General features: G+C 38.5%; 1 protein-coding gene across 4 annotated transcripts in view; it reads right to left on the bottom strand.

The window, feature by feature from the left end:
* The window catches only part of ITPR2 (inositol 1,4,5-trisphosphate receptor type 2), a 501,862-nt gene that overhangs the window by 270,019 nt on the left and 206,240 nt on the right, over positions 1–25,603 (bottom strand). For all 4 annotated transcript variants that reach the window (XM_039240789.1, XM_039240790.1, XM_039240791.1 and 1 more), the window contains exons 27-32: positions 9,528–9,617; positions 9,285–9,410; positions 6,134–6,256; positions 5,305–5,505; positions 3,427–3,678; positions 76–201 (exon numbers count right to left, since the gene is read on the bottom strand). In XM_039240789.1, coding sequence (XP_039096720.1) covers positions 76–201; positions 3,427–3,678; positions 5,305–5,505; positions 6,134–6,256; positions 9,285–9,410; positions 9,528–9,617 — 918 coding nt within the window. The remainder of the gene's footprint in view (positions 1–75; positions 202–3,426; positions 3,679–5,304; positions 5,506–6,133; positions 6,257–9,284; positions 9,411–9,527; positions 9,618–25,603) is intronic.

Raw genomic sequence — 25,603 nt, 5'->3', positions numbered from 1 at the left:
TACCATCTCATCAAAATATATATCAATAGCCTAAGTAAACATGCAGTAGTATTTAATGGTGAAAGTGTAACTCACCCTTGCCATATCCACCAAGAAGTTCTCAAATAATTTCCAAATGTGGTTACTTGTGTAGATTTCTTTCATTTCCACTTCTGTGTCCACGTAACAGTGATTAACAAAATTCACATAAGCAATTTTAACCTGTGTAAGTTTCAAATACAAAGAAAGTGAGTTTTCTTGATTGTTCATTTTCAACTGTCAATTACAAAAAGGTAAATAAAATCTATCTTAGTGACTATCGTGGATTACAGCATGTATTGTGTCTACCTAGAAAGCATTCCCATTTTCCCTCTTTTCCTAAAACACTCCAGCCCCTGACCCAGGGTAAACATATGACCTAGGAACCTGTTCCCCTGGGCCCAGTGATTGGTGTGAAAAAGTACACATGATTTAACCCAAGTCTATCATATCTGAGACACTGAGAGTCAAATATGCTCCCTTTCCCTGTTTTCCTTCCTCTCCCTCCTCCCCCCTCTCTCTCTGTCTCTTTCTCTCTCTTTCATCTCTGTCATTCTCTCTCTCTCCCTCTCTGACATTCTCTCTCTCTCTCTTTCTCTCTCTCTCTCATGACTAAAGTAGAACAAGGTAAACCTGAACTCCAAGAAGCCATGTTCTCCACACATGCGGAGGACAAGTAAACTCAGAAGAGAATGATACAAAACCACAAAGGAAGAGGGACCAAGAGATGGAAAGAATTCTGACATTGTTTGAATATTTTGACCCATCAGAAGAACTATCCTTTAAATTTCCAAATACAAATAAAATTCCCTTTTTTTTAATTAAACAGTTTAAGTTAGGTTTCTATATTTTGCAACCAAAAGAGTTCTAATATAATGTTTAAATGTATTCATTAAATAATATTTTGCCATTTCAGAAATATTTAAATTACTATTTCTGAGAAGAAACAAGCTCACAGTTTCCAAAAAATATATATTATTTTAAGATGTAGTAAAATTCCCTACCATATTTAACAAAAGGACTGAATCTCATCAACATATGATGATTCTAAAGAGTGTAGGGCTGCAGTTTTTCTTTTCTTTTCTTGTCTTTTCTTGTCTTTTTGATGAAAATGTGATATATGCTATAAACCTCCCCCCAAAATGCATATACATGCAAAATCATGTAAACAATTTCAAGGATTCATGGACTCTAAGTTAGAAGCATAAGGAATACAGGGCCATGCCTTCAGTGCTTATCTCTACTTGACGCTGGTCAAAAACAAACCTTCAGTGACAGGGGGCTTGTGTCAAGAACTGATCACAGGAAAGGGAGACAGCAGAACCATTCAGTACCTTTTCACAACATCCTGACAGCAGCTTATATTTATCCGTTGTTTGCTGCATGCCAAACACCTCCAGTATTTTGTAAGGAAGTGATATCTTACTTTATTTAGTCCCTCCCCCCAATCCTCTCAGATACATACTATAATTGTTGCACTTAAAAACTGTGGAAATTTGGACACCTGGCTGGCTCAGTCAGAAGAGCATGTGACTCTTGATCTCAGGGTCATGAGTTCGAGCCCCATGTAGGGTTGTAGAGATTACTTAAATAAATAACACTTTAAAATAAACAAGACTAAATAAAATAAAGTTGTAGAAATTGAAGATCAGAAAGGTTAAGTAACCTCTTGGAATCAGTCACACAGCTAGAAATAATGGATCCAGGATTCTGACTCATTCTTTAATTCATTCATTCATTCATTCACTCAAAACATATACTTTTTATATGTTCATTTATTTACTTTGAGAGACAGAAAGATCATGCGTGCATAAGCTGGGGAGGAGCAGAGAGAGAGAGAGAGGAGAGTCTCAAGCAGGCTCTGCACTGTCAGCACTGAGCCCTTCGTGGGGCCCCATCTCACAAACTGAAGATCATAACCTGAGCCAAAATCAAGAGTCGGATGCTCAACCAACTGAGCCACCCAGGAGCCCTTCAAAATATATTTATTAAGTATAGACTTAGGTTCAGGCAAATACAATGGTAAATAGGAACAGCCTCATTGCTATTCTCATCAAGCTTATAATTTTGAGAAAGGATGTGAAGGCTATGGACATGTTTTAACAAAACCCAAATGCTAAATTTCAAATTGTAGACTCATAGACTCTACTATGGGAGGTCAGGGAAGTGTTCCTTAAAGAAGTAATGCTTGGGGCGCCTGGGGCTCAGTTGGTTGAACGTTCAACGTCGGCTCAGGTCACGATCTCACGGTTTATGGGTTTGAGTCCGTCGTTGGGCTCTGTGCTGACAGTCAGCTCAGAGCCTGCAGCCTGCTTCAGATCCTGTATCTCCCTCTCTCTCTGACCCTCCCCTGCTCACACTGTCTCTCTCTCTCTCAGAAATAAATAAAACATTAAAAAAAAATAAAGAACTAATGCTTGAATCAAGATAAGAAGGATGAAGAGGAGGGAGGGAGGTAAACGTAAGAGGTCCGAGTGGTGTGGTCAGAAAGAACTGCACACTAGAAGAAGCACAGTCAGAAACCAGGACCTCAAAGAAAGACAGAACCTATGAATTTACTCACTACACTGTGCTTTCTTTCTTTGCCATCTTATTTCAAATCAATCAAAGCATGAAGTACCCTTGGAATGAAGTGTCAATAATTCCACAAAATTTCACAAGAATGTATTTTTAAGTTCATAACTACATAGGACTAGTTGGAAGCAGGGACGGTAACCTGACACATTCTTAAGTTACTATGATTTAAAATGTTTGAATTTAGATCATATTCGATGCATCACGCATTAATGAACTTTGCAACAACACAGCACAACAGGAGAAAAGAAAGAAATTATTCCAATATACATTCCTGGAAGCTTCATTAATCCTGTTGGCAGACAACCAGTTTTTAATGAGTTTTTTCCTTATTATCAGCCAAATAAGGACAGACAACAAAACATGATGTGTGAATAAAGCAAAATGCATGTCCATATTTCCATGAGTGCATTGATTCCATAAAGCAAGGTGAACCTATAGAGTCTAATAGATGATACTGCCGCACCATCCTAGCCTCTCCTATTGATAACCGTGAATTATTTATGGAGCATCTCTTACGTTCTCAAGAACATACCACAGGTTACAAGTAAATCTCTGTTTTACCACATTGACATATTTAGAAGTCAAGAGACTCCTATAGTAGCTTCCAGTAAACCAACAGTGTCTCTACTTTGAAATATGTATCATCTTATAGCTTCTTGTGGAACTAAAAAAGTAAACTTTCTATGCCCTTTTAAATTTTTCTAATTACATACCTAAGTACAATTTCTTAACTAAATACATGATCTCATTATGAACAGTATGGGGACTTCGGCACTTATGCACTTTATATTAATAACAATTCTGTGGCTGCTAAGCTTCTGCCAGGCTCACCTCAGGGATGCAGTCATCATGGGTCACCACCCTCACTATGTCGTCCAAGGGCAGAAGGGAATTGCACTTGATTTCAGTGTAGACATTTTTCCCCTCTGTGCACGCTGCCAGCAACTCCACCAGGGTGATGTGGTAAGCTAAGGGGCCACTCTCATCCCCTCGGTCTCTCTCTGAACACATCATATGGAGAAGGATGGGAAATGATGCTCTATCATTGTAAAATATCAGCACATCTTCACCCCCATTTATCAACTGAAATGATAATAAGAGAATCTACATAGCAGTCCAAATGTTCATCTGTGCAGTTATTTCTAAAGGCTTGGTCTATCTGGAAACACATGCATCTCTTCGTAAAAACACAGATAATATCGCAAAGCAGAACTGTACCAATGCAGGGTGGTAAAAAGATTCTAGTCATATGCCAAGAGATTATTTATGAATACTCTCAGAACCAGCCTGGTAGATATGGGAAGGATGGAGGGGGACAAGAATTAAATGACACAGATGACAGTTTAATCATTCACCAGTGAGTTACCCACTGCAATTAAACCTGGAAAATATTTGAATAAAGTTACTTTCCTCTACTTCACATAGAAGATTCCATCGCCAAGACATGAGAAATCTCATAAGGCTAATTTTACTAAAACAGAATAAAATATCCTTACCTGCTTCAACAGTGACGGAATGAAAAAACAAGTACTTTGGGGGTGCCTGGGTGACTCAGTCGGTTAAGCATCCGACTTCAGCTCAAGTCATGATCTCCCAGTTCATGTGTTTGAGTCCCGAATCAGGCTGTGTGCTGACAGCTCAGAGCCTGGAGACTGCTTTGGACTGGTGTCTCCCTCTCTCTCTGCCCTTTCCCACACCCTCTCTCTCTCAAAATAAAAAAATAAATATTAAAAAATTCAAGGCTTCAGGCTGAATTAATTTTAAGATTTCTATGGGGCAGGAGGGACTCACATTGTATCAGTATAGAAGTCTCCCCCCTTTCCCAAATTTACAGTATATTATTATGAAAATCCCCTCATATGGATATAATTTATTACATAACTGTTTAGTAGCCATGGTTGAAAGCAGCCTTAATTCATATAGGCCTTTAGAGAACCATTGGGCCCAGAGCAATGATTTACCCAAATGGGCTCAATTTCTCCAAAGTGCCACTTGGTTCCTGATGAGTAACTTATTCATTGCATCAATCTCGCTCAATGTCAAGCATCACAATGAAGAGGGCAAAATAAATGAGGTACTTCAACCATCTGAGTTTTTTAAATTTTCAACTTACTCTAAATAACTATAGTCTTACCTATAATAAATCACTGATGGATAATTTCTATTAATTAATTTAATTCCCTTCAAACGCTTCTACAAATGGTGGCAGAGAATAACTATTCTATATTTCAGGAAGAAGGTATCAAAGGCAGTGGGAAAGCAGAGTTTAAACCATTTTTGTTACATACTGAAAAAAATTTTAAATATAAAAGTGTCACTTTCCTTCTAAATTATAACATTTCATACAATTTTTCCATTTAAAATACATAAATTCATTAAGGATAAAAAAGAAAAATAAACTCTTGGAAAATTATAAAATCAGCATACATTATCTTCCTTCACTAGATTTAAACAAAATATATTTGTTGCTGAAGTCATCAGGATTCAATTATTTTCCAAACCTTTGTTGTGGGGGGTTTTCTACACTAAACATTCACAGAAAACACCTACTTGAGCCCATTATTTCTGGGAAGCTGTTTAAAAATGCAAACTGAAGGGGGGCATGGGTGATGGGCCTTCAAGAGGGCACTTGTTGGGATGAGCACTGGGTGTTGTATGGAAACCAGTTTGATAATAAATTATTTTAAAAAATGCAAACTGAGAACATACCTCCGTCATTACCATATCCTGGCATTTCTTCACATATTTGCCATCTGCTTTCACAATTGTTTGCAAAAATCTCAGGTACTCCACGTGACGGCCATGTGTCTCAATGCAGTGCACAAAGTGCTGTACTACCCTCTCACTGATCTCATTGCAGAGATGGTAGTTGTTCATGAAGATGTGCCGCATGGTTTCTGCTTCGAGGAGCTAACCAGAGATGAATGTACCCTTGTAAGTCTGACATGATCAGTTTTCTCTCTTATTCTACTTGGGCTAATTTCCCCACTTGTGATCAGTTTTCTATTTTATGCAAAGCCATAGTGGGTTTCCTGTGCAAGTCTTCTGCAAAATGCAAGGACATCATTCACCATTAAAAGAAAATTGAGCTCACAAAGGTATTTAGTTGGAAAAAAGAGTTGACTATCATAAGGGTCAGCATGTTGGCAATGGTATTCTTGAGATTAATTATCTATTATTCAAAGTTAGCTCTTCTCCAATATCTGCCAACACACATTTTACAGAGTTAACTCTATCTTTGAGTTTTCCGTATTTATCTCACTCATGGCATTGCAGTTAGATCTTTGTTCTACCATTTTTCCTAACATTAAACTGTATAAATATAAAGGAAGTTGTCACTTTCAGGTAAAATTCATGTAATATTTCAAGTGTCCATAAATGTTTCCTTAATGGAAATAAAACATATTCACCTTTAGGGAGAGAACTCCGAGGAAAAAAATAAGGTGGTAAAGGCTAACAAAATTCCATTCATCAATGCTGCTAAAACAAATTTGAGGGACATTTTACTATAAATATTAGAAGTCACTAAAATACTTACACCAGGAGTTAGAAACAAATTGAGATGTTTATGAAGGAGAACTTGGTTCTGTGGATTTCCCCTACAGAAATTCTGCAGGAATGTATGGGCCAGATTCATTACTTCATTCATCTTTTCATCATTCTGTAAGTGAGAGAGTACCAATGATATGGAGAAAGAAATATACCATAATACCAAAAGTTGTGAAAATGAACCTCCTTTCCCACATATACTTTTTCTCCTCTCTGCCACTGTTTTATGTTCCCTCTCCTCCATGCCCTTGCTCGTTCTATACCTCTCCAGCTTACCTCGCTGTTACCACCCCCATGTCCACAATCTTCTAGACATTTCTCACCTTCTCTTTGTTTCTCCTTCTATTTCTTACCTGTTCTGCTCTACTTTCTCAACCCTTCTTTGTTTCCATTTGTCCCCAGCCTTTCTGACTGTCCACTATATTCGCCCAGGTCTGCCCATTGCCGTATCTTCCTCCCCTGCCTCTGTGACCACAGATCACCTGTCCTGCCTTCCTCTCTCTCTGGCCCGTTACCCTCTGTTCCCTCCCTTGTCTGCTTCACCCCCACTCCCTCCCATCCCTCTCTTGGACGTGCTCTCTTTCCCAGTACTTCCATGTATTTGGATATTCCTTTTTCTTGTTTTCTCCTGTTTCCCCACCTTCTAGATTCTCCTTCTTCTCAAACTCTTGCCTTCCTACTGCTTTTCCCAGCACCCATCATCCCTCACCCTCTTGCCTTGCCCCTAGTCTCTTTCTTCTCTCCACTCATTTTTTTCTCTATTCCTGCCCGTAAATTTCTCTTTATATATATTTCTGATCTCATCTCAACTCTACTCTCCCCCCTCCCCTGCTCTCTGTCCTCACCTTTTTGCTGTGTATTTTGTCTCTTATTTCCATCTCTTTATTTTCCTGTTTCTCTTTGCTCTCTGACCCTCCCTCCTCCCCAATCTTTTTGGGTCTTCCTCTTTCTGAACACATGCACTCATAAGTTGCTTTCTTTATTCACTGTCATTTTCCAAAGTCCCACAACACGATCATTCGCTTACAGGGGTCTCAATAAAAAATGAAGTCTCGACATTCACAAAGAATACAAAGTTCTCTTCTTAAAAGTGGTCTTTCAACAATATCACTGGAACCACCTAAATTTTTTCTGGATAGTTGATTATCTGATATGTCACGTAGTCAGTGTCAGAGAAACTAATGTACTCATATTTTGAGTAGTAGCCTTAATAAATAAGTCAACATTTTTGTTTTTCCTAATCTAAAAGTCTACAGTTTATGCCATTTGTAACTAACTAAACAGACTAAGATCATTAAAAGACCCATTTCCTCATACTTAACTGGAGAATAAATGCAACAAGGACTCTTCTTGTTTCCTAACTGAAAAATAGGAAATTTTAATTCAAAATCTACTAACACTTCCTTTACTTGTGTAATCCAGGGATAGATGAAAGACATCAAAGAGATTTCAGCCACAAGAATCCCCAATTCCCACTGAAAGCTGGCCAACACAGAATACCAGAGCCAGAACTACCGTATCTGACATTGCTTTGAAACTCTCATCTCATTCTTTTTTTGTTTCTGAACAAGTCAGTTCTTAAAACTGAGCAAATCAATCTATAAACATAACATAGTAGTAAAATACTGAATGTTACAGTTACATTATTAGAAAAAAAAAACTTAATCACATGTCCAATGCCCATGTTACAATATCAAAGATGAAATAATTTGGATAATAAATGCTGAGGATTTAATACCTTTTGTTGCCTTTCAATAAATCTTGTATTGCATTCTATGCATTGAATGAATTAGGCCACCACAGGAATATAGAATTTATTAGCCTAGCTGTTAAAAAGTAAGCTGAACGGGAGAGCAAGCCTATATAAAGAGTGAAAGTCCAAGTCGGGAGAACATCTGCATCAGGAGAGGCCTGACAGGGCATGGTGGCATCTGAGAGATAAAGGGACATCCACTCTCGGGGTGGGGGGAGAGGGGATCAGAGGCACAGATGGTGCGCCTGAGAGAGGTGCAGACAGTGTCCACATGGAGCAGAAGGCAGTAGCAGTGATGGAAGATTAGCTATTCTAGAGTATTAATATGGCTAACTATTTCAATACACATATATGTCCCCTGGATTTATCTATTTAGAGGGCCTAGAAGGACAAAACCCCAAAAGCAGTAAGTACACTTAGTTCTCAGAATTTTGCTTCTAAACACCAAACTTCCCCAAACACAAGTGGGGCTACTTAAAGAAATGGCTGATTCCAGAGCTGGAACAAGGAAAATGCAGGTGACCTTGGAACATTTTAATGTGCAAAAAAGCAAGGAACTACTCAAAGAATGATGTGTCATGTTGGAGGACAGAGCACCTAGCTCAAAGGGGACCCACCGGGCAAATTGGGGATAATCTAAGAGTCAAATAGATAATTAGAGAGGCCTAGAATAACCTACTGAATAAAAGGCATCCACAAGCTTATACTGATCGAAATAAATAAGTGAATAAATAAATTGAAAGTTTGATGAAGAATGGTATGTTTACTTAGCTTCAAAGAGCCTTTCCATAAAATACTTATTAATTGCCAAGGGAAAATGAGTACTTCACAGTGGAGAATCCTGGCAGACACCGCCTTAATCAAGTGATCAAAGTAAAAGCCATCAGTAATGGGATCGAAATCACAATCATGTGCCTCCTGATAGGAAGTGCTGGGAAGAACGTGGCCTCACTTGTTATGTTCCTGCCAAAAGGAACAGAATCTAATCACGAGGAAACATTAGCTCGCCCAAATTAAGGAACAGTCTTCAAAAGAGCTGGTCTGTCTTCAAAAGTGTCAATGTCACAGGAGCTCCAAACAGCACCTGTTTCTCAGGTGGACCTTTTTGTCAAACAGGACACATTTCGGATGATGGGAGAAACGTGACCAGTGCCTGAGGATTAAGTGGCAGCAAAGTGTCGTGCTCTTTCCTGATCTGGAAAGTTGTTGTGTAGTTATGTAGAAAGAAGAGCGGCCTTTCTGTAGGAAGCACACACTAAAGAGCTCAGGGCTGATCAGATCGGCAACTTACTTTCAAGTAGTTCAGGGAAAAAACTTCTTGTAACTTTGCTGTATATGATAGGAGATCATATCAAAATTAAAAAAATTTAAGGAACAAAGAACTAACCTTTTCATAGGGTATCTGCAGAAGGTCCAACACCACCGAATGGGCTCCCATATTTTTCAGTAATCGTTGATGTTGATTTCGACACTTTTTATTCTGTACACAGAGTTTACTTAGTCTAATCAAAATCTTGAAAAAGAAGAAAAGCATTGAATGTAAAAGATAAAATATTAACTATAATACACAAGCAAAAATTATTCACCATGCAAACATAAGCCCATATAAAAATGGTAGACATCTGCTGACCTCCTTTACGATGCGGTAGTTATTACCCCTGTTGCTGTCAATCTGAGGTTTCCTTGTTCCATCCTGCACTGGACTTAAAATGCTTGATTCCTAAAATAAACACAAGTATGCATTTTGTTTTCTTACAAATAGTTTATTGTCAAATTGGTTTCCATATAACACCCAGTGCTCATCCCCACAAGTGCCCTCCTCCATGCCCATCCCCCCTCCCCCCCACACCCATCAGTCTTCAGTTTGTTCTCAGCATTCAAGAGTCTCTCATGGTTTGCCTCTCTCCCTCTCCCCCACCATTTCCCCCCTTCTTCTCCCCCATGGTCCTCAGTTAAGTTCCTCCTAATCCTCCTATACGTGCAAACATGTGATATTTGTCCTTCTCTGCCTGACTTATTTCGCTCAGCATAACACCCTCAAGGTTCACCCATGGTGCTACACGAGGCCAGATTTCATTGTTTCTCATTGCCATGTAGTATTCCATGGTATAGATAAACCACATCTTCTGGATCCATTCGTCTGTTGATGGACACTTAGGCTCTTTCCATGTTTTAGCTATTGTGGAGAGTGCTGCTATGAACATTGGGGTACATGTGCTCCTATGCCTCAGCATTTCTGTATCCCTTGGGTAAATTCCTAGCAGTGCTATTGCTGGCTCATAGCACAAGTATGCATTTTTATCCCATAGATAACTCTGAAATAAATAATAAGTAAATTACAAAATGTACTTAAATGTTTCCTTTGTGGTTTTTTTTTTTAAATGTTTTTATTTATTTCTAGGAGAGAGAGAGAGAGACAGCGTGAGCAGGGAGGGTCAGAGAGAGAGGGAGTCACAGACTGAAACAGGCTCCAGGCTCTGAGCCGGCAGTCAGCACAGAGCCTGACGCGGGGCTCGAACCCACGGACCGCGAGATCATGACCTAAGCGAAAGTCGGACACTTAACCGACTAAGCCACCCAGGCGCCCCACCTTTGTGGTTTTTTATCCCATAAAAAGTTCCTTCGTTTGAAAGAGTCATGCAGATTACCATTTCCCAATAACCACCAGATTACAAGATAAACGGCATTACTGATAATTAAAGAGTTAAGTTAAAAAGTAAAAGATATTACACATAACATTATCCGTGTATTTCCTTATGCTAAATATATAAGATATAGCCTTGCTTTTTAGTGCCTATGGGAGAAGGAAGAGTAAAAATCCAGGGCATAAAATGTGTGATTTTATCATCGGGGATAAACTACAGGGGAAAAAAGGGTGAAGAAGCATATCATAACGGCTGAAAAAACATTGCAGGGATCGAAGGAAAGAACGCTTTAACCCAAGAACTCTCTGCCAGGTTACCATGACATCCTTAAGAGTCGTGACTTGGGGCCAGCCAAGCATGTACAAAATCATGAAAATGAAGAAGAAAAATAAAATTTAAATTAAAAATAACATTTTAAATTATTAAGTTAATAAATCTTACTAAGAGGTCTTGAAACACCGAAATATTTCATTGGGACAACCATTATTTGTAGCAGTACAATAAAAACACAAACATAGGGAGTGACATACTTCAAATATTAACTCTCATAATCATTAAATAAAAATATGTTACAAATAACTTAATAAATGAGCATTTATTAAGACTTCATACATGCCTGGTACCAGACAAAGATGAATGGATCAAAAAGAAAGAGAATATGTGGTCCTTTCCCCAAGAAAAGTATAGTCTAACTAAGAAAACTGGGAGAAATATGAAAATAAAGGTTTAAACTGAGCAGAATTCACTATTCAGAGAGGCAAAGGGAGAACAGCTATAGCTGTAGACAGCTTTATGAAGGAGGTCAAATTGAAGCCAAGGTCCTGACAGATGAAAACTATTTATTTAAGTATGAGAGATGAGGGAGGGGGCACTTGTTAGGTGAAGAAGTCACTGTAGCCAAAGGGCACTGCAGAAAGAACACAGAGAATAGTGTATAGAGAAAGGCAAGAACTGCCAGTGTGTGTTGTAAGGGAGAGCAATTAGTAGAGTGAGGTCTGATTACCTTCCTGATTTACATGTACAAAATGGCACTGGGATGAATGTCGGGTCCAACTTGAGCCAAACAACACACTGAATTCCTGACTATATTGATCGTGTTGGGTTCTCACAGTTGGAGGGGACCCCAATCTAAGCACAGGGAAAAGTAACAGAAAGATGCAAAGCCAACTAATGTAATTTCATTTGTCCCCAGATGTTGTCCCAAGCCATTTCCATGACAAATCACAAAATTAATACAAACCAAGAAAGAAAAACAGAACAAAACAAAAACTTTGTGTGCTGGTCAAAGAATTCTGATGATGGGGCATCTGGGTGGCTCAGTCAGTTAAGCATCCAACTTCAGCTCAGGTCGTGTTCTCACAGTTCCTGGGTTTGAGCTCTACATGGGGCTCTATGCTGACAGTTCAGACACTGGAGCCTGCTTCAGATTCTGTGTCTCCCTCTCTCTCTGCCCTTCCCCCACCTCTCTCAAAAATAAATTCTCAAAAAGAATTCTGATGAAAGCTTTCAAGCAGGGGAGTGACTCTACTAGTGTGGACCCATCACCACACCTTAGTAAGCTTTGTATTCATCTTTGCTTCGGTCCAGGCAAATATTGCCCAAGATGGAGGCTCCCAATCTGAATGCCACCTTAGCAAATAACCTCTCCTCCCATTTTATGGAGCCTATGAATGTTTCCACTTTTCCATCTGCAAATGATTTTTGCATGGATCTGCAACCATCATTCCAGTATCATCCACAAACTTATTTTCCCTGCTGAGTCTCAGAGAAAAAAAAAACTTCTCATGCATGGCTTTTTAAAATTCCATTTCCCCTGCCTCCTCTCCCTGATTCATCTCTGTTCTTGTGCATGAGCAGTTTCTATTCTCTACTGATTCCTCCTCACCTCTTGAAAAATATGGCTAACTTGAGGCTAAACTACCATTTTTAAGTGATACTGCCCATTCTTGAAAGAAGTCATGCATCTCAGATTATGGTCCCTGGTAAATTTTTCAAAAGAAGGGATGCCTCGGTGGCTCAGTCACTTAAGCTCCAGACACTTGGTTTTGGCTCAGGTCACCATCTCACGGTCTGTGGGTTCAAGCCCCACATCAGGCTCCTTGATGATGGGGTGGTGCATGCTTGGAATTCTCTTTCTCTCCATCTCTCCTGGCCCTCTCCTGCTTGTCCCCCCCAAAATAAATAAATAAACTTGAAAATTTTTTTAAACAGAAAAAGAATACTCTCTACCACACTGTACTAAAATTGCTTTGTGTACCAATGACTCATAATTACCAAAACTTTCTTTAGCATTTGATTCTGTAGTTGTTTACCATTTTCTTTAAACCCCACTCTCTTTGTTTTATTGTGCCATGATAGTCTTCAAGATTACTTTCTACTTTTCTGACCACCTTGTCTCTTTCACTCAATAGAGTTGTAATTGCAAAAAGTGACAGATACGAACAGAAGCATTCAGAAGTCTGTTGTTGGATTGTAGGATGGTGTCACCTATCTATCTATCCTAGAATAGATAGGTGCTGGGGGGTGGGGGGGTGGGAAGCAGTCCAACCTCCACCACAGGTAAATAAAAGAGAAAAAAGAATGTGAGATGGCGCTCAGTGGGTTGACCGTCCGACTTCAGCTCAGGTCATGATCTCGTGGTTCGTGGGTTCGAGCCCCGCGTCGAGCTCTGTGCTGACTCCCAGCTCAGAGCCTGGAGCCTGTTTCAGAGTCTGTGACTCCCTCTCTCTCTCTTACCCTCCCCTGCCCACGCTGTCTCTCTCTCTCTCTCTCAGAAATAAATAGAAACATTAAAAAAAAAGAATGTGAGAGACTGTCTACAAGATGACACTAAGTAATTCCTAAAATGTTGTATGACAAATGTATGCAAGCGAAGCCATGACAGAAGAAGGAAAGAGCCCAAGTGCTGACATTAATGGAAACTACAGGTGGAAAAGGACAGGAGGTCAGAGAATAAGACAGAGTTTCTATTTGATAGCAAAAGTTGTTGATGAGAAATTGACATTGCAAGAGCTAGAAATATAATTAAATTTCTTTTGTCTGATCACAAAGGTGGAAATTGAATTTTAAAAAGGCCATGTTCTTTTTTTTCTGGAAGAGAAGAAAATTAAGGAAAACCAAGTTTGTACTACAAACTAGGATGAAGATATGATAAGTCTAAAGATTGACAAAGCTCCTACAGTGGAAAGGAGATCTTTCTGATATATGTCACCTCTATAAAAAAATCAGTTGAAAATACAGGCAAAGCTTTGGCAGATATACTTAAGTCTATTTTTTCAAACAATGACCTGAAGGAAAATCAACTGTCTTGTTTTAAGAAAAGTAATCTCAGGCAAAATGTACTACATTACAAAAAGCTATGCTCTTTAGTTCAGCCTGGGGGAAGATACAGACAATGCTAAACTCCCTAAGTATGGGAATTATGAAGAATAATTATTTTAATTTAAAATTGCCAGCAGTCAACAAAAGGAGGCAGCACTAGAGAATTAAATAAGCAACCCCTTTTAATTTCAGAAAATAATTCAATGTAATTAAATGGAACAAAAATACTAACCCAGAGAACATCTGGATGATTCCAAAGCAGAGCAGGGGAATTTAAGAAATATGGAAACTATATAATTACAGTTATTTTATTTTTTTTATTTTGATGCCAGAATGCTCTAAGTAAAGGTGTTCCAAAAGTTTTCTTCCAGAAAGGGCAGAAAATTATTATATTTTTTTATCCTATATAACTTCAATCTTAAGTTAGTGGCCAACTCTACAAACCCTGACTTCATTCTAGTGAACAAACTATTAGTAAGGTACAAAATACAGAAGTGTAACTTATGCAGAGCCCCAAAGCTGAGTAGGCTCAGAAAAAAAAAAAATGTAACACTTAGAATAGTCCCATGCATATAGTAGATACCCCAATTACCCTTTCGGCAACAGTGATGAAGAATAAACACAGCTCTCCAAAAGTATTTGCACTTTACTATAATTATGTCTTATCCTCTGGAAGAATTTGAATTTATTTCCTCTAATGGAATATGGGAAACTGCTTAGTTCAGTGATTTTATAGAGGCATCTAGATCTTTAATTGCATAGCACATACTATAACATAAAGCAGTAGGTTCAGAAACAATATAGCAAGAATAGTCTAGAAGGGTCTAGATGTTTCTAGAAGACTGTAGAAATTGGATGGATGGCAGGGTTCTAGGCAGAGACTCAAAGAGTGAATACTTAAACAAATACTGGTTCTGAATACAGCTAACCTCCAAAATTTATCTTGCATCAGTCAAGGAAACTCTTTTATATCAACAGCAAAAATTATAAAGGGAAATAATCTTGTACGAACTATATGATGAGTTAAATATTGGCACCAATTAATAGGAATCTGGCTCCTTAATTTAAACAAGGGCAATCATGCTTGTAAAACAACAACAACAACAAACCTTCCAAATCCAACTGTGTAGAACTGCCTGCATCTGCAGCTGCATGATTAAAATAGCTCAGGGCATGTCTTCCCTTTGTCCCCACCCCAAAGAAGTTAAAGGATGTTGTCAAGTCAGCAATGTTGTCAAGTCAGCAGGACAGCAAAGCATTCTGCTCACCATCTGTATCCCCAGCCTTCTCTTCCTGTAGCCACTATTCAACTGAATCAGTGGCATCATTTACCAGTCACCATCCTCCCAACTTCAGATGTCAAATGCCTTCCTTTTCCCTTCCCACATTCTTCCAAAATATGAGGGGGAAAAAATCTAACAATCAGTATTTTTATTTGATTCACCAATCAGATTATAATTTAGGTAAAGCCCTTCATAATATATGTCACCTCCTTCAGACAACTGAATGACAACCTCACTGTGGGATGGTATTTTTTCTCCCTACCAGCTACGAGGAATGTCGTATACCAGTCATTTAGGAAGACTTCTAGAGGGTTGCAGATCCCTAAGATCACCCTAGATCTACTATTTATCTGACCTTGGATGTAAAGCTAATTTGGACAATTACGGGGCCATGGTTGACAGTTTCTGCTTCTGGTTGGCATGTAAGGCTGCTTGAAGACTTGGCCCAAGATCTACAGTTTGCAGAAGAGACAGTGTCCATCGTTACTGGCAGATAATTTCCCCTCAAACTTCCCACAGCTCAAATCCAAATATTTTCCCTTCTAGAGGGTACAAACATATTCCTAACCTTACCCTAAACCTGTTTTCCTCTCCCTTTTGCCCAAGACAAATACAATATTGGCATTTTCTGACTCATTTGACAGCCTTTCAATTAGCATTTGATGATGTCTAATCAGATGTCCTAAAAAATATCCCAAGTCTCCTTGACCATCTATATCTCTGATAAATAAGGTACCAAAAGAAGTTGTGCCACTAAGTGCATTGGAGGAAATTCAGGAAAATAGGGAATAAATTGATGACAAGTCTTTTCAATGTAAACTCATAGTTGTTTTCCTAAAAATGCATCAGGAACCCATTACAGTACAGCAATATATAACACTTTTTATAATACTGTATTTATACTATAATACTTTTTAATATAATCCTTACCAGTGTTATATAAAACACAGAAAGGGCAGGTAACCCTTTCGACAACAGGGTGACACAGAATAAGAAGGCACCATACAGGAAATGAAAACAGCAATATAATACAGCCCTCAGAGACTGTGTCTGATACCTGATATGCTATGTGAAAGAAGCTTCCCTAGAAACAATCATATCACAACACTCCCTGAGGTAGCTGTGAGAAGGGGGCTATATGCACAGAATGTAAAGGTAAGCCATCGACACCTTCTTTTAGACTCACTCTTCAGCAAGCAAGCATTACAGAAACGTTAGTGCCTGGTCCAATGACATCTGTATGCTCTCATGTGAATGAATCAACTTCTGTCATATTCTTATAAGCTACCTGCTGAGGAAAAGAAACCATATAAAAACACAGAATTCTCACTAACAACTTATATGAAATTGAGAACAAATGGCAAAGTGGAAAAAAAAAATAGCAAGACAGGAACTGTTCTTTATAAAAAGAAGGGAAATACTAAGTTTATACTAAAACAGCATTGATTTTAAATGTAGGCCAAAAGACAAGAAGGGAAAAGACTCTTATAGTAGAAGTGATTCAAAGAAACAAGTTGAGGAGATTTAAGTATTACATTTAGGAATTTGCATTACAACCAAAGAGAATGAGGATGTGTAAAAGTAGCATTTGGCTCAAAACCAAAACTTCATTTTCAGATATGTATCTTGTGAAAGATGACACTCATCTAAGCAGTCACCTTCAGTAGCATTTGCTCACAGGCAAAGACAGGATATGTATGTTATATAAACAAATGACCTACATATACAACAAGGTCTGTGGCAAAATATTTTAAAAAATGGAGATAGGTGGGGTGGCTGGGTGGCTCAGTCGGTTAAGCGTCCTACTTCGGCTCAGGTCATGATCTCACGGTTCGTGGGTTCGAGCCCCGCATCAGGCTCTGTGCTGACAGCTAGCTCAGAGTCTGGAGACTGTTTCAGATTCTGTCTCCCTCTCTCCCTGACCCTCCCCTGCTCACGCTGGCTGTCTTCTCTATCTCAAAAATAAATAAAACATTAAAAAAATATTTTTCAAAAATGGAGATAGGAAAACAAAATCTGGAAAAGGAAAATTCCAGAAAGCAAATCCAAAATCAATGGACAAAAGTTCTTCATGCAATTACCACAGTGTCCCTCATGGGGCAAAGGCATGTAGCAGGAAGGTTCTGTCGAAAGCACATGGACTCCATCTGTACCAAGCCATGAAGATTAGAAATTGTACCTGTTGCTTTTGTCAAGAGTTAGTCAATCAGAAGTTTTGCTGAAGAAACAAAGTTTATGTAGAACTATTTTCCTGCTATGCAGAATCAAAGTACTAACACTTGTAAAAGCACAATTATCTTTCAAGATATCCTTCTACAGGGTTCTGTCTCCTTGCCTTCCTTGCTTATCAAAGAAAACAGATCAGAAGCAGTAGGTAAAGAATGGAAACCAGTTTTTGCTTTTAAAGAATAATAGCATACAAAGGTAACAGAAAAACCATGAGACGAGGAAGGTGTGCCTAAAGAGAAATAGAGAAAAAACAATGGAGGGAAAGAAAGAAAAGGAGGGAGAGAAGAAAGGAAGGAATTAAATTCATTGTCTCACTAAGATAAATCTGCAAACGAAAATTCAAATACTTATGAGGAAAGTTGATGCTAAGACAACAAAAAACCTTAATGAGAGTATATCATTCCTAGCGAAATGCAAAATCTTCAAGGACCTATAAGTATGTTTAAAATAAGGATGAGCACAGGATGTTATATGGAAACCAACTTGACAATAAACTATTTAAGAAAAATAAATAAATAAATGTCTGGTAGAATTCCCCTGGGAAAAATAAATAAATAAAATATGCATAGAGATAAAGTGAGGAATAACATCTCGCGCACAATGTAGGCCCCTCTGTGGTTACCACAAGCCCTGGATAACTCCATAGCATCCCTTAGCATAGATAAAGAACAGTTTTATTGGGAAAGGGGGAAAGCACAAGCCAAGTGTCAGCAAAAGAAGGTGTGTGTCCTCCATCCTTCTATCATCCCACTTAGGGGCTGGGAGCTATGCCAAACACCAGTGTAGGTCTCAATTTCTGAGTAATTGCTGCTCCTGCCACCTTGTAGTAACTTCTTATAGGGCAAGTGTGAGAACAATCTACCTATGAAAGTGCACACTAATGTCTTGGGCACTAGGCTGTCTGCATTTAGGTGCCCATTGTTTATAAGAATTTATCAGGAACACCAACTAGGAGTCCATAGAAATTGGACAGTTCTGGCTGAGGAGTGGAAGCCACAGTCTGTCCATCAGAAGCCAAACTGGTGTACAGCTGCTTAAAAGAGAAGACACTGCCTCCCACACCACCCACTCTGACCCCCTAAACAGCTCAGCCAGTTTGCTGTCTGTAAACCCAAGGATATTTTTCAGTTAATTCTGTTCCTTACATTATACATCCATTAAAAGAACAGAAAATTATGAAATTAAATGGGCAGATATGAATCTAGACAGCATGGATATGAAAAAGAACCCATTAGAAACCCTGAAAATGAAAACAACGGTCTCTGAAGTAAAAACCTGATAGATGGTTCAAACATTAGACTCTCGATCAATAAGAGTATAAGTAAGCTTTTTAAAAAGAAGCAGGCAGTGCGATTGCTGGGTCATCGGGGAGTTCTACTGTTAATTTTTTGAGGAACTTCCACACTGTTTTCCAGAGGGGCTGCACCAGTTAACATTCCCAGCAACAGTATAGGAGGGTGCCCATTTCTCCACATCCTCGCCAGCATCTAGAGTCCTCTGATTTGCTCATTTTAGTCACTCTGACCGGCGTGAGGTGTTATCTCAGTGTGGTTTTGATTTGTATTTCCCTGATGAGGAAGGATGCTGAGCATCGTTTCATGTGTCTGTTGGCCATCATAGCATCACTCTCAACAATAGCCAAAACATGGAAAGAGCCTAAGTGTCCATCAACTGACGAATGGATCAAGAAGATGTGGTTTGGGGCGCCTGGGTGGCTTAGTCGGTTAAGCGTCCGACTTTTGCTTAGGTCATGATCTCACGGTTCGTGGGTTCGAGCCCCGCGTCGGGCTCTGTGCTGACTGCCAGCTCGGAGCCTGGAGCCTGTTTCAGTCTGTGACTCCCTCTCTCTCTGACCCTCCCCTGCTCGCACTGTCTCTCTCTCTCTCCTAGAAATAAATAAAATATTTAAAAAAAAAAAAAAAAAAGAAGATGTGGTTTATCTATACAATGGAATACTACATGGCAATGAGAAAGAACAAAATCTGGCCATGTGTAGCAACATGGATGGAACCTGAGGGTGTTATGTTGAGCGAAATAAGTCAGGCAGAGAAGGACAGAAACCATATGTTTGCACGTATAGGAGGATTAGGAGGAACTTAAAGGAGGACCATGGGGGAGAAGAAGGGGAAAAATAGCGGGGGAGGGAGAGGGAGGCAAACCATGAGAGACTTTTGAATGCCAAGAACAAACTGAGGGCTGATAGGGATGGGGGAGAGGGGAAGGGGGTGATGGGCATGGAGGAGGGCACCTGTGGGGATGAGCACTGGGTGTTATATGGAAACCAACTTGATAATAAACTATTTATAAATAAATAAATAAATAAATAATAAATAAATAGAAGCAGGCAGGGGTGCCTGGGTGTCTCAGTTAAGCGTCTGACTTTGGCACAGGTCATGATCTCACAGTTCATGGGTTCGAGCCCCATGTCGGGCTCTGTGCTGACAGCTAGCTCAGAGCCTGGAGCCTGCTTCGAATTCTGTGCCTCCCTCTCTCTCTGACCCTCCCCTGCTCACACTGTCACTGTCTCTCTCTCTCTCTCTCTCTCTCTCTCTCTCAGAAATGAATAAAACAAAACAAAAAAAAAGAAGCAGGCAACCAAATATAGGCGGGTAAATAAATACAGAGATATAGATATACAGACATGGAAACACAATCATTGTGAAGAAAAATTAACAACCAAAATAAATAGCATGGGTGGGATCTTCTCTTAGGAGCTCCATGATGCCCAACCAACCTACTTCTCAATGCTTAATAAAGACGTGGATGAACTTGAAGGGCAATCCTGACTTAACCCCTTCAGATATGGTTTCCTGAGTTAATCCTTCTTTCCTATATTTAGAATTCAACACCTATCTGAATGTGATGAATTAGTAATGCTACTGATATTGGCAACTTGTTCTACTCTAGCCTTTAATCTTTCAACAAGAGTATAGTCTTCTAATGCCCTGGAAAATAAGTTTAATAAAAAAAAATATTATAATATACAACAGGTAATAAAGCACTAAGTGCTAATGACCAGATCTATCCTATTCTCTGCTCTGTAGGAGATCGACTACAATAATAGGAGAGTTTGGTATTATATGCTGAGATTTGTTAATATTAGTAGACGGACTGTCAATTCATACTTATTGCCCAAGGTAAAGGGATCTTACCATTGAGGGGAAAAAAAAAAACTTTTATGTTATAGGAAACATTTTTTTATTACTAAGATGAAGAACCACATTTAAAAAAAAAAGAATCACATTAATGTTATCTGGTCTTCTGATATCTAAGCAAGCACAAAGTTAGACCATTATGAGCTGTTTTAAAACAATGCTAATCATTCTGTGTTTAGGGCCTTTGTAAAGATTTACTGAACAACAAAGGATGATTATCTGTATTGGCCTGCTAGAGTGCATGCTGCCTGCTACTGGCTGTTTCCATTGATATTGTGACATATTTCACCCTGTTTACAATAAATTGTCACGAGCTTTGGCAGTTGGTTCATTGCAAAGCATAGATTATTTGGCTGTGCACGTTAGTAACTTTGTAGTTTATCACTTCTTTCTCCTTATATTAAGCTATTATAAAAGTACTACTTGCCCGTCTTTGCAATCTACCCGCCAGTGTATATATATTTCTACCTCTGCTGCCCTAGTTCATACTTGCATAACCTCACACCTCAATTTAAGCAAGAGGCTCCTATTTGGTCCCCACACTTAGTCTCTTGTTCTGCCAGACTAAATTTTCTAAGATAGTATACTTACCTCCCAACCCCAAGAATTTTCAGGGGCTCCTGATTTCTAGACACTTCTAATATAGACCATTTATTCTTATTGAACTCTGTTTCTCTTGCTACTATTCTCCCATATGTTAGCTAACTAAGTCCTCTCAACCCTTCAAAATAGTGCAGCCTTCTCCAAGTCCTCAAGCCCATGGTGACTCCTCCCTCATTTCCATGAACACACTTCAGTATTTAATCATGCACTTTGTCATATTGTTTTGTACATGTTCATTCTTTGAGGGCAAGAGCCATATCTTAAACATTAGATCTGATTATAGATATTGAACTTCAAGGAGGGAAATGGGAAGTTTAGGTGTGTACAAAGGCTTACGGAAGCACGATGGTGAAGAAATTGAAATTACACTTAAAGTAGAATGTTCAAAAGAAGGATTTTGCCCTAGAGAGGCACAACAGTAATCAAATAGAGATGGTTCAGATACGGTCCTCATTGCCTCAAACCTAGCATCAGTAAAGAGACATTAAAAGGACAAATGTATGGGCTCAAAATAAAGAAGAGTTTGAAGAAAAGAGTTGCAGAGTTTGAAGAAAACTTAAGAACTGTCAAAGTAGAAGTCCAGAGAGAAAGCCCTCCAAGTACAACATCTAAAAGTGATAGATAAAACCTTTTAAATATCCCGTTTTAGTAAAAAAAAAAAAAAAACATCATTTTTTTAGTAAAAAGAAAAAAGGAAATAAACAGAGGCCAGAAAACATAAAAATACATTAAAATTTCCAAGCAGTAGTCAACCACTGGATTCAAACAGGACTGGCCCCCAGGGCATCCGTCCATATCTTAGAACCTGGAGACTGAGTTTGAATATGTCTCACACACACAATGGAAAGCAAAGTCTGAATCCCAAGCAAGACAGGAGTTCTGATTAGAGACCCTGCCTTAAAACCAGAAAACCTTAGAGGAGATATCCAGAATAATAAAGCAGGAAAAGATGTGGCCCATAGAAGAACAAAGAGGTACCTGACTTGGCCTTGGCTTGGTCAAAGGCAAAAAAAGAGGGAGAAGAATTCTCCTGAGCTCCTGTTTACCAAGACAGCCCAACTTCACTTAAGATTTGGGACTAGAATTCCCACTAAGAAACGGTCCTCAAACATCCCAAGCCAAAAAGGTTGTTTAATATAGTTACAAAAAATAAAATAACCCAAAGTGCCTCACAGAAGCAAATGAAATTTTCTCTGGATTAAACGTAACCCTCAGAGGAATTATACATATAAAGTTCCATAGAATGTAAGTTCATAATAAGTTTTCTAAATTACTAAATATCTACGTAAACACATTCTCACAGACTTCTGCAAGAGTAGCAAATTTGAAACTGCAAACGGCTCTCCTGTTACAAAACAGCTACACCCTAAATAAAGAACCTATTTCAAGTACATTTCTGGGCTCACAGAAAACAAAGGAGAACTCCAAAACCCCATCTTCCATCTACCCGGGAAAAGAAAAAGACAAAAAGTAACCTGAAACCAAATCAGAACTCTAAGCGTTAAGGCAATATGATAAGGTTTCCTGAAGGTAAATGCCAATACTAGCAACACAAATGAAGTCAGTTCTAAGCAAGTGTCAAATCTGGGGAACTAAACCTGAGACTCCTGCCTTTAGACAGATATCTTGTATGAGAAGAAAGCATCCTGGCCTCAGGCCAGCAGCAACCCCTGGCATCAGGCCAAGGCAATCGCAAATACTCAGGAGGAAAACACACCCAGTTTCAGCCCTGAGGCCTCAAGTGGAAAAAAACCCCAGCATTCGAATGTTTACAGCAGCATGATTCATACAGCCAAAAATTAGAAGCAACCAAGATGTCCTTCAATAGGTGAATGGATAAACTGTTGTCCATCCAACAATGGGGTGTATTCAGTGATAAACGAAATGAGTGAGCAAGTTACAAAAGGGCATACAAGAACCTCAAATGTGTATTGCTAAATGAAAGAAGCCAGTCTCCAAAAACTATATTGTGTGATTCCAACCATACCACATTCTGGAGAAGGAAGAACTACAGAGACAGTGAAGAGATCAGTGGATTCCCAGACTCGGGGTTTCACAAGGGAAGGACAATCAGGTGGAACACAGGATTTTTAGGGCAGTGAAGCTCTTCTGTGTGATGATACCATGTGTGACGTTATGCATTTGTCAAAACCCATAGAATTGTACAACACCAGGTGTAACACCTAAAGTACCTCCATGGGCTTTAATCAATATTGCCTTATCAAGTAATAAATGTACCACATTAATGATAATATGAACATGGGGGGAGTATATGGAAATTTACTGCACTTTGTGCACAATCTTTCTCTAAATCTAAAACTGCTCTAAAAGTAGCCTATTAAAAAAGGTATGAGCTCATAATCAAAGATGACCAAATATATGAGGAAACAGGCAACATGAATCATAAAAAATACCCAAGGACTTCTGATCCTGGAATTATTACACAAGGTCTATAAAATAGTCATAAGGAATCACAAAAATTAGCAAGCAACAAAAGATGATCAAAGCAACAAAAGATGATCAAAAATGACCAAAAGGATTGTTTTAAAAATCAAATTGCAAGTAAGAAAAAATATAATGACTGAAATTACAAAGTCTAAGTAGGTAAACTGCAGATAAGACATATTCAAAGAGGGACTTAAGATGAGTCTACAGAAATTATTCAGATTCAGCACAAAGTCCCAGGTATGGAAAATATAAAAAGGAAATTAACAGATATTGAAGCAATAATAAGGTTTAACAAACACTTAATCAGTTTCAGAATTACAGCCCCACTATTCAACAGACAGCAAACTTCTCAAAGCACTAACAGAAGCCTGAAACATTATTATCAGAAGTGGGAGAAAATATCTTTCAACTGATAGAAGTACTTTTCCCTGTAAAAAATAGTTTTAAATTTATAGGCATCAAATTAAATAGCCTTGTCATGTCATCTAGGGGCACTGGGGTGGCTCAGTTGGTTAAGTGCCTGTCTCTTGATTTCGGCTCAGGTCATGATCTCATGGTTTGTGAGTTCAAGCCCCACATCAGGCTCTGTACTGACAGTATGGAGCCTGCTTGGGATTTCTCTCTCCTTCTCTCTTCCCCTCCCCTGCTTGTATGCACGTACTCTCTTTATCTCAAAACAAATAAATATTAAAAAAACATTTTTTAAACATGTCAACTATACACAAATTAAAAAAAAAAAACTAAGTGCAAGAAAACCAAACAAACAAAAATTGTCTTAAAATATATAAAGGGGCGCTTGAGTGGCTCAGTCAGTTAAGCATTTGATTTCAGCTCAGGTCATGATCTCATGGTTCATGAGCTCGAGCCCCACATAGGGCTCTGTGCTGACAACTAGCTCAGAGCCTGGAGCCTGCTTCAGAGTCTGTGTCTCCCTCTCTCTCTCTGTTCCTCCCCTACTCATTTTCTCTCTCTTTCTTTCTCAAAAATAAATAAAAACATTAAAAAATTTTTAAATATGCAAAGTAAAAATTAATAAAACTACAGGGAAAAATTTATAAACCTACCATTGTAGTGGAAATGTCAAGTCTTTCTTAATTACTGATATGTCAATAAAATAAAAATATTAGTAAGTAGATAGATGATTCAAACACAATAAGTATGACTTACTAGCCATATACAAGGAACGCTACACCTGTCCACATTCTTCTCACGCCTGCATAAAACACTTAACAAAACTTGACGGTATATAATGGGCCAAAAAGCAAGTCTCAACAAATTTTGGATAACTGATAGCATCATAACCATGTTCTCTTGCCACTAGTTAATTAATTAAGAATTCAACAACAAAAAGAGATAAACTTTGTCTAGACATTTGGAAACTTAAGAACTCATTTCCAAGTAATTCTGGGAGAAAGATGAAGTCATAACGGAAATTTTAAAATATCTAATATTGAACAATAATGCAAATGGCATTTGTCAAAATTTGTGGAATGCAGTTCCCTTAGAAGGAAATTATACCATTAAATTTTTTTAAGTCTGAAAAGTATGTCAACAGAAAAGGTTATAGTGCAAATATAATAAAATAACAAACCCAGAAGCTCAACAATGCCAAAAATGGATTCATTAAAAACAATGATCAAAATATGTGCAATGCTGGTATGAGACATGACATTGTACATTTGTCAGAACCCACAGAAGTATACAGCACAAACAGTGAAATCTAAAGAGACAAAAGAAAAAAGTTAATATAAGTAAACAATATCAGGAATAAAATAAGGGGTCCAAAGCTAAAGAGATAGCAGAAATGTTAAAAGATAATGAAAGAATATGAAAAATTTATGCCAATAAATTAGAAAACTAAAGCATATGGGCAAGAAAAATATACAACAAACTGACCCAAAATAGAAAATTTGAATGAATTTATATCCATTAAAAAAATGAATCAGTAGTAAAATCTTCCCACAAACTACATCCAAGGCCCAGACAGATTCACGGATAAGTGTTGTCAAACATGGAATAGGG

Source organism: Hyaena hyaena, unplaced genomic scaffold (genome assembly GCF_003009895.1).
Source record: "Hyaena hyaena isolate Hyena2069 unplaced genomic scaffold, ASM300989v1 scaffold_182, whole genome shotgun sequence".
NCBI classification, from domain to species: Eukaryota; Metazoa; Chordata; class Mammalia; order Carnivora; family Hyaenidae; genus Hyaena; species Hyaena hyaena.
This window is presented reverse-complemented; position numbering and strand designations above follow the sequence as displayed.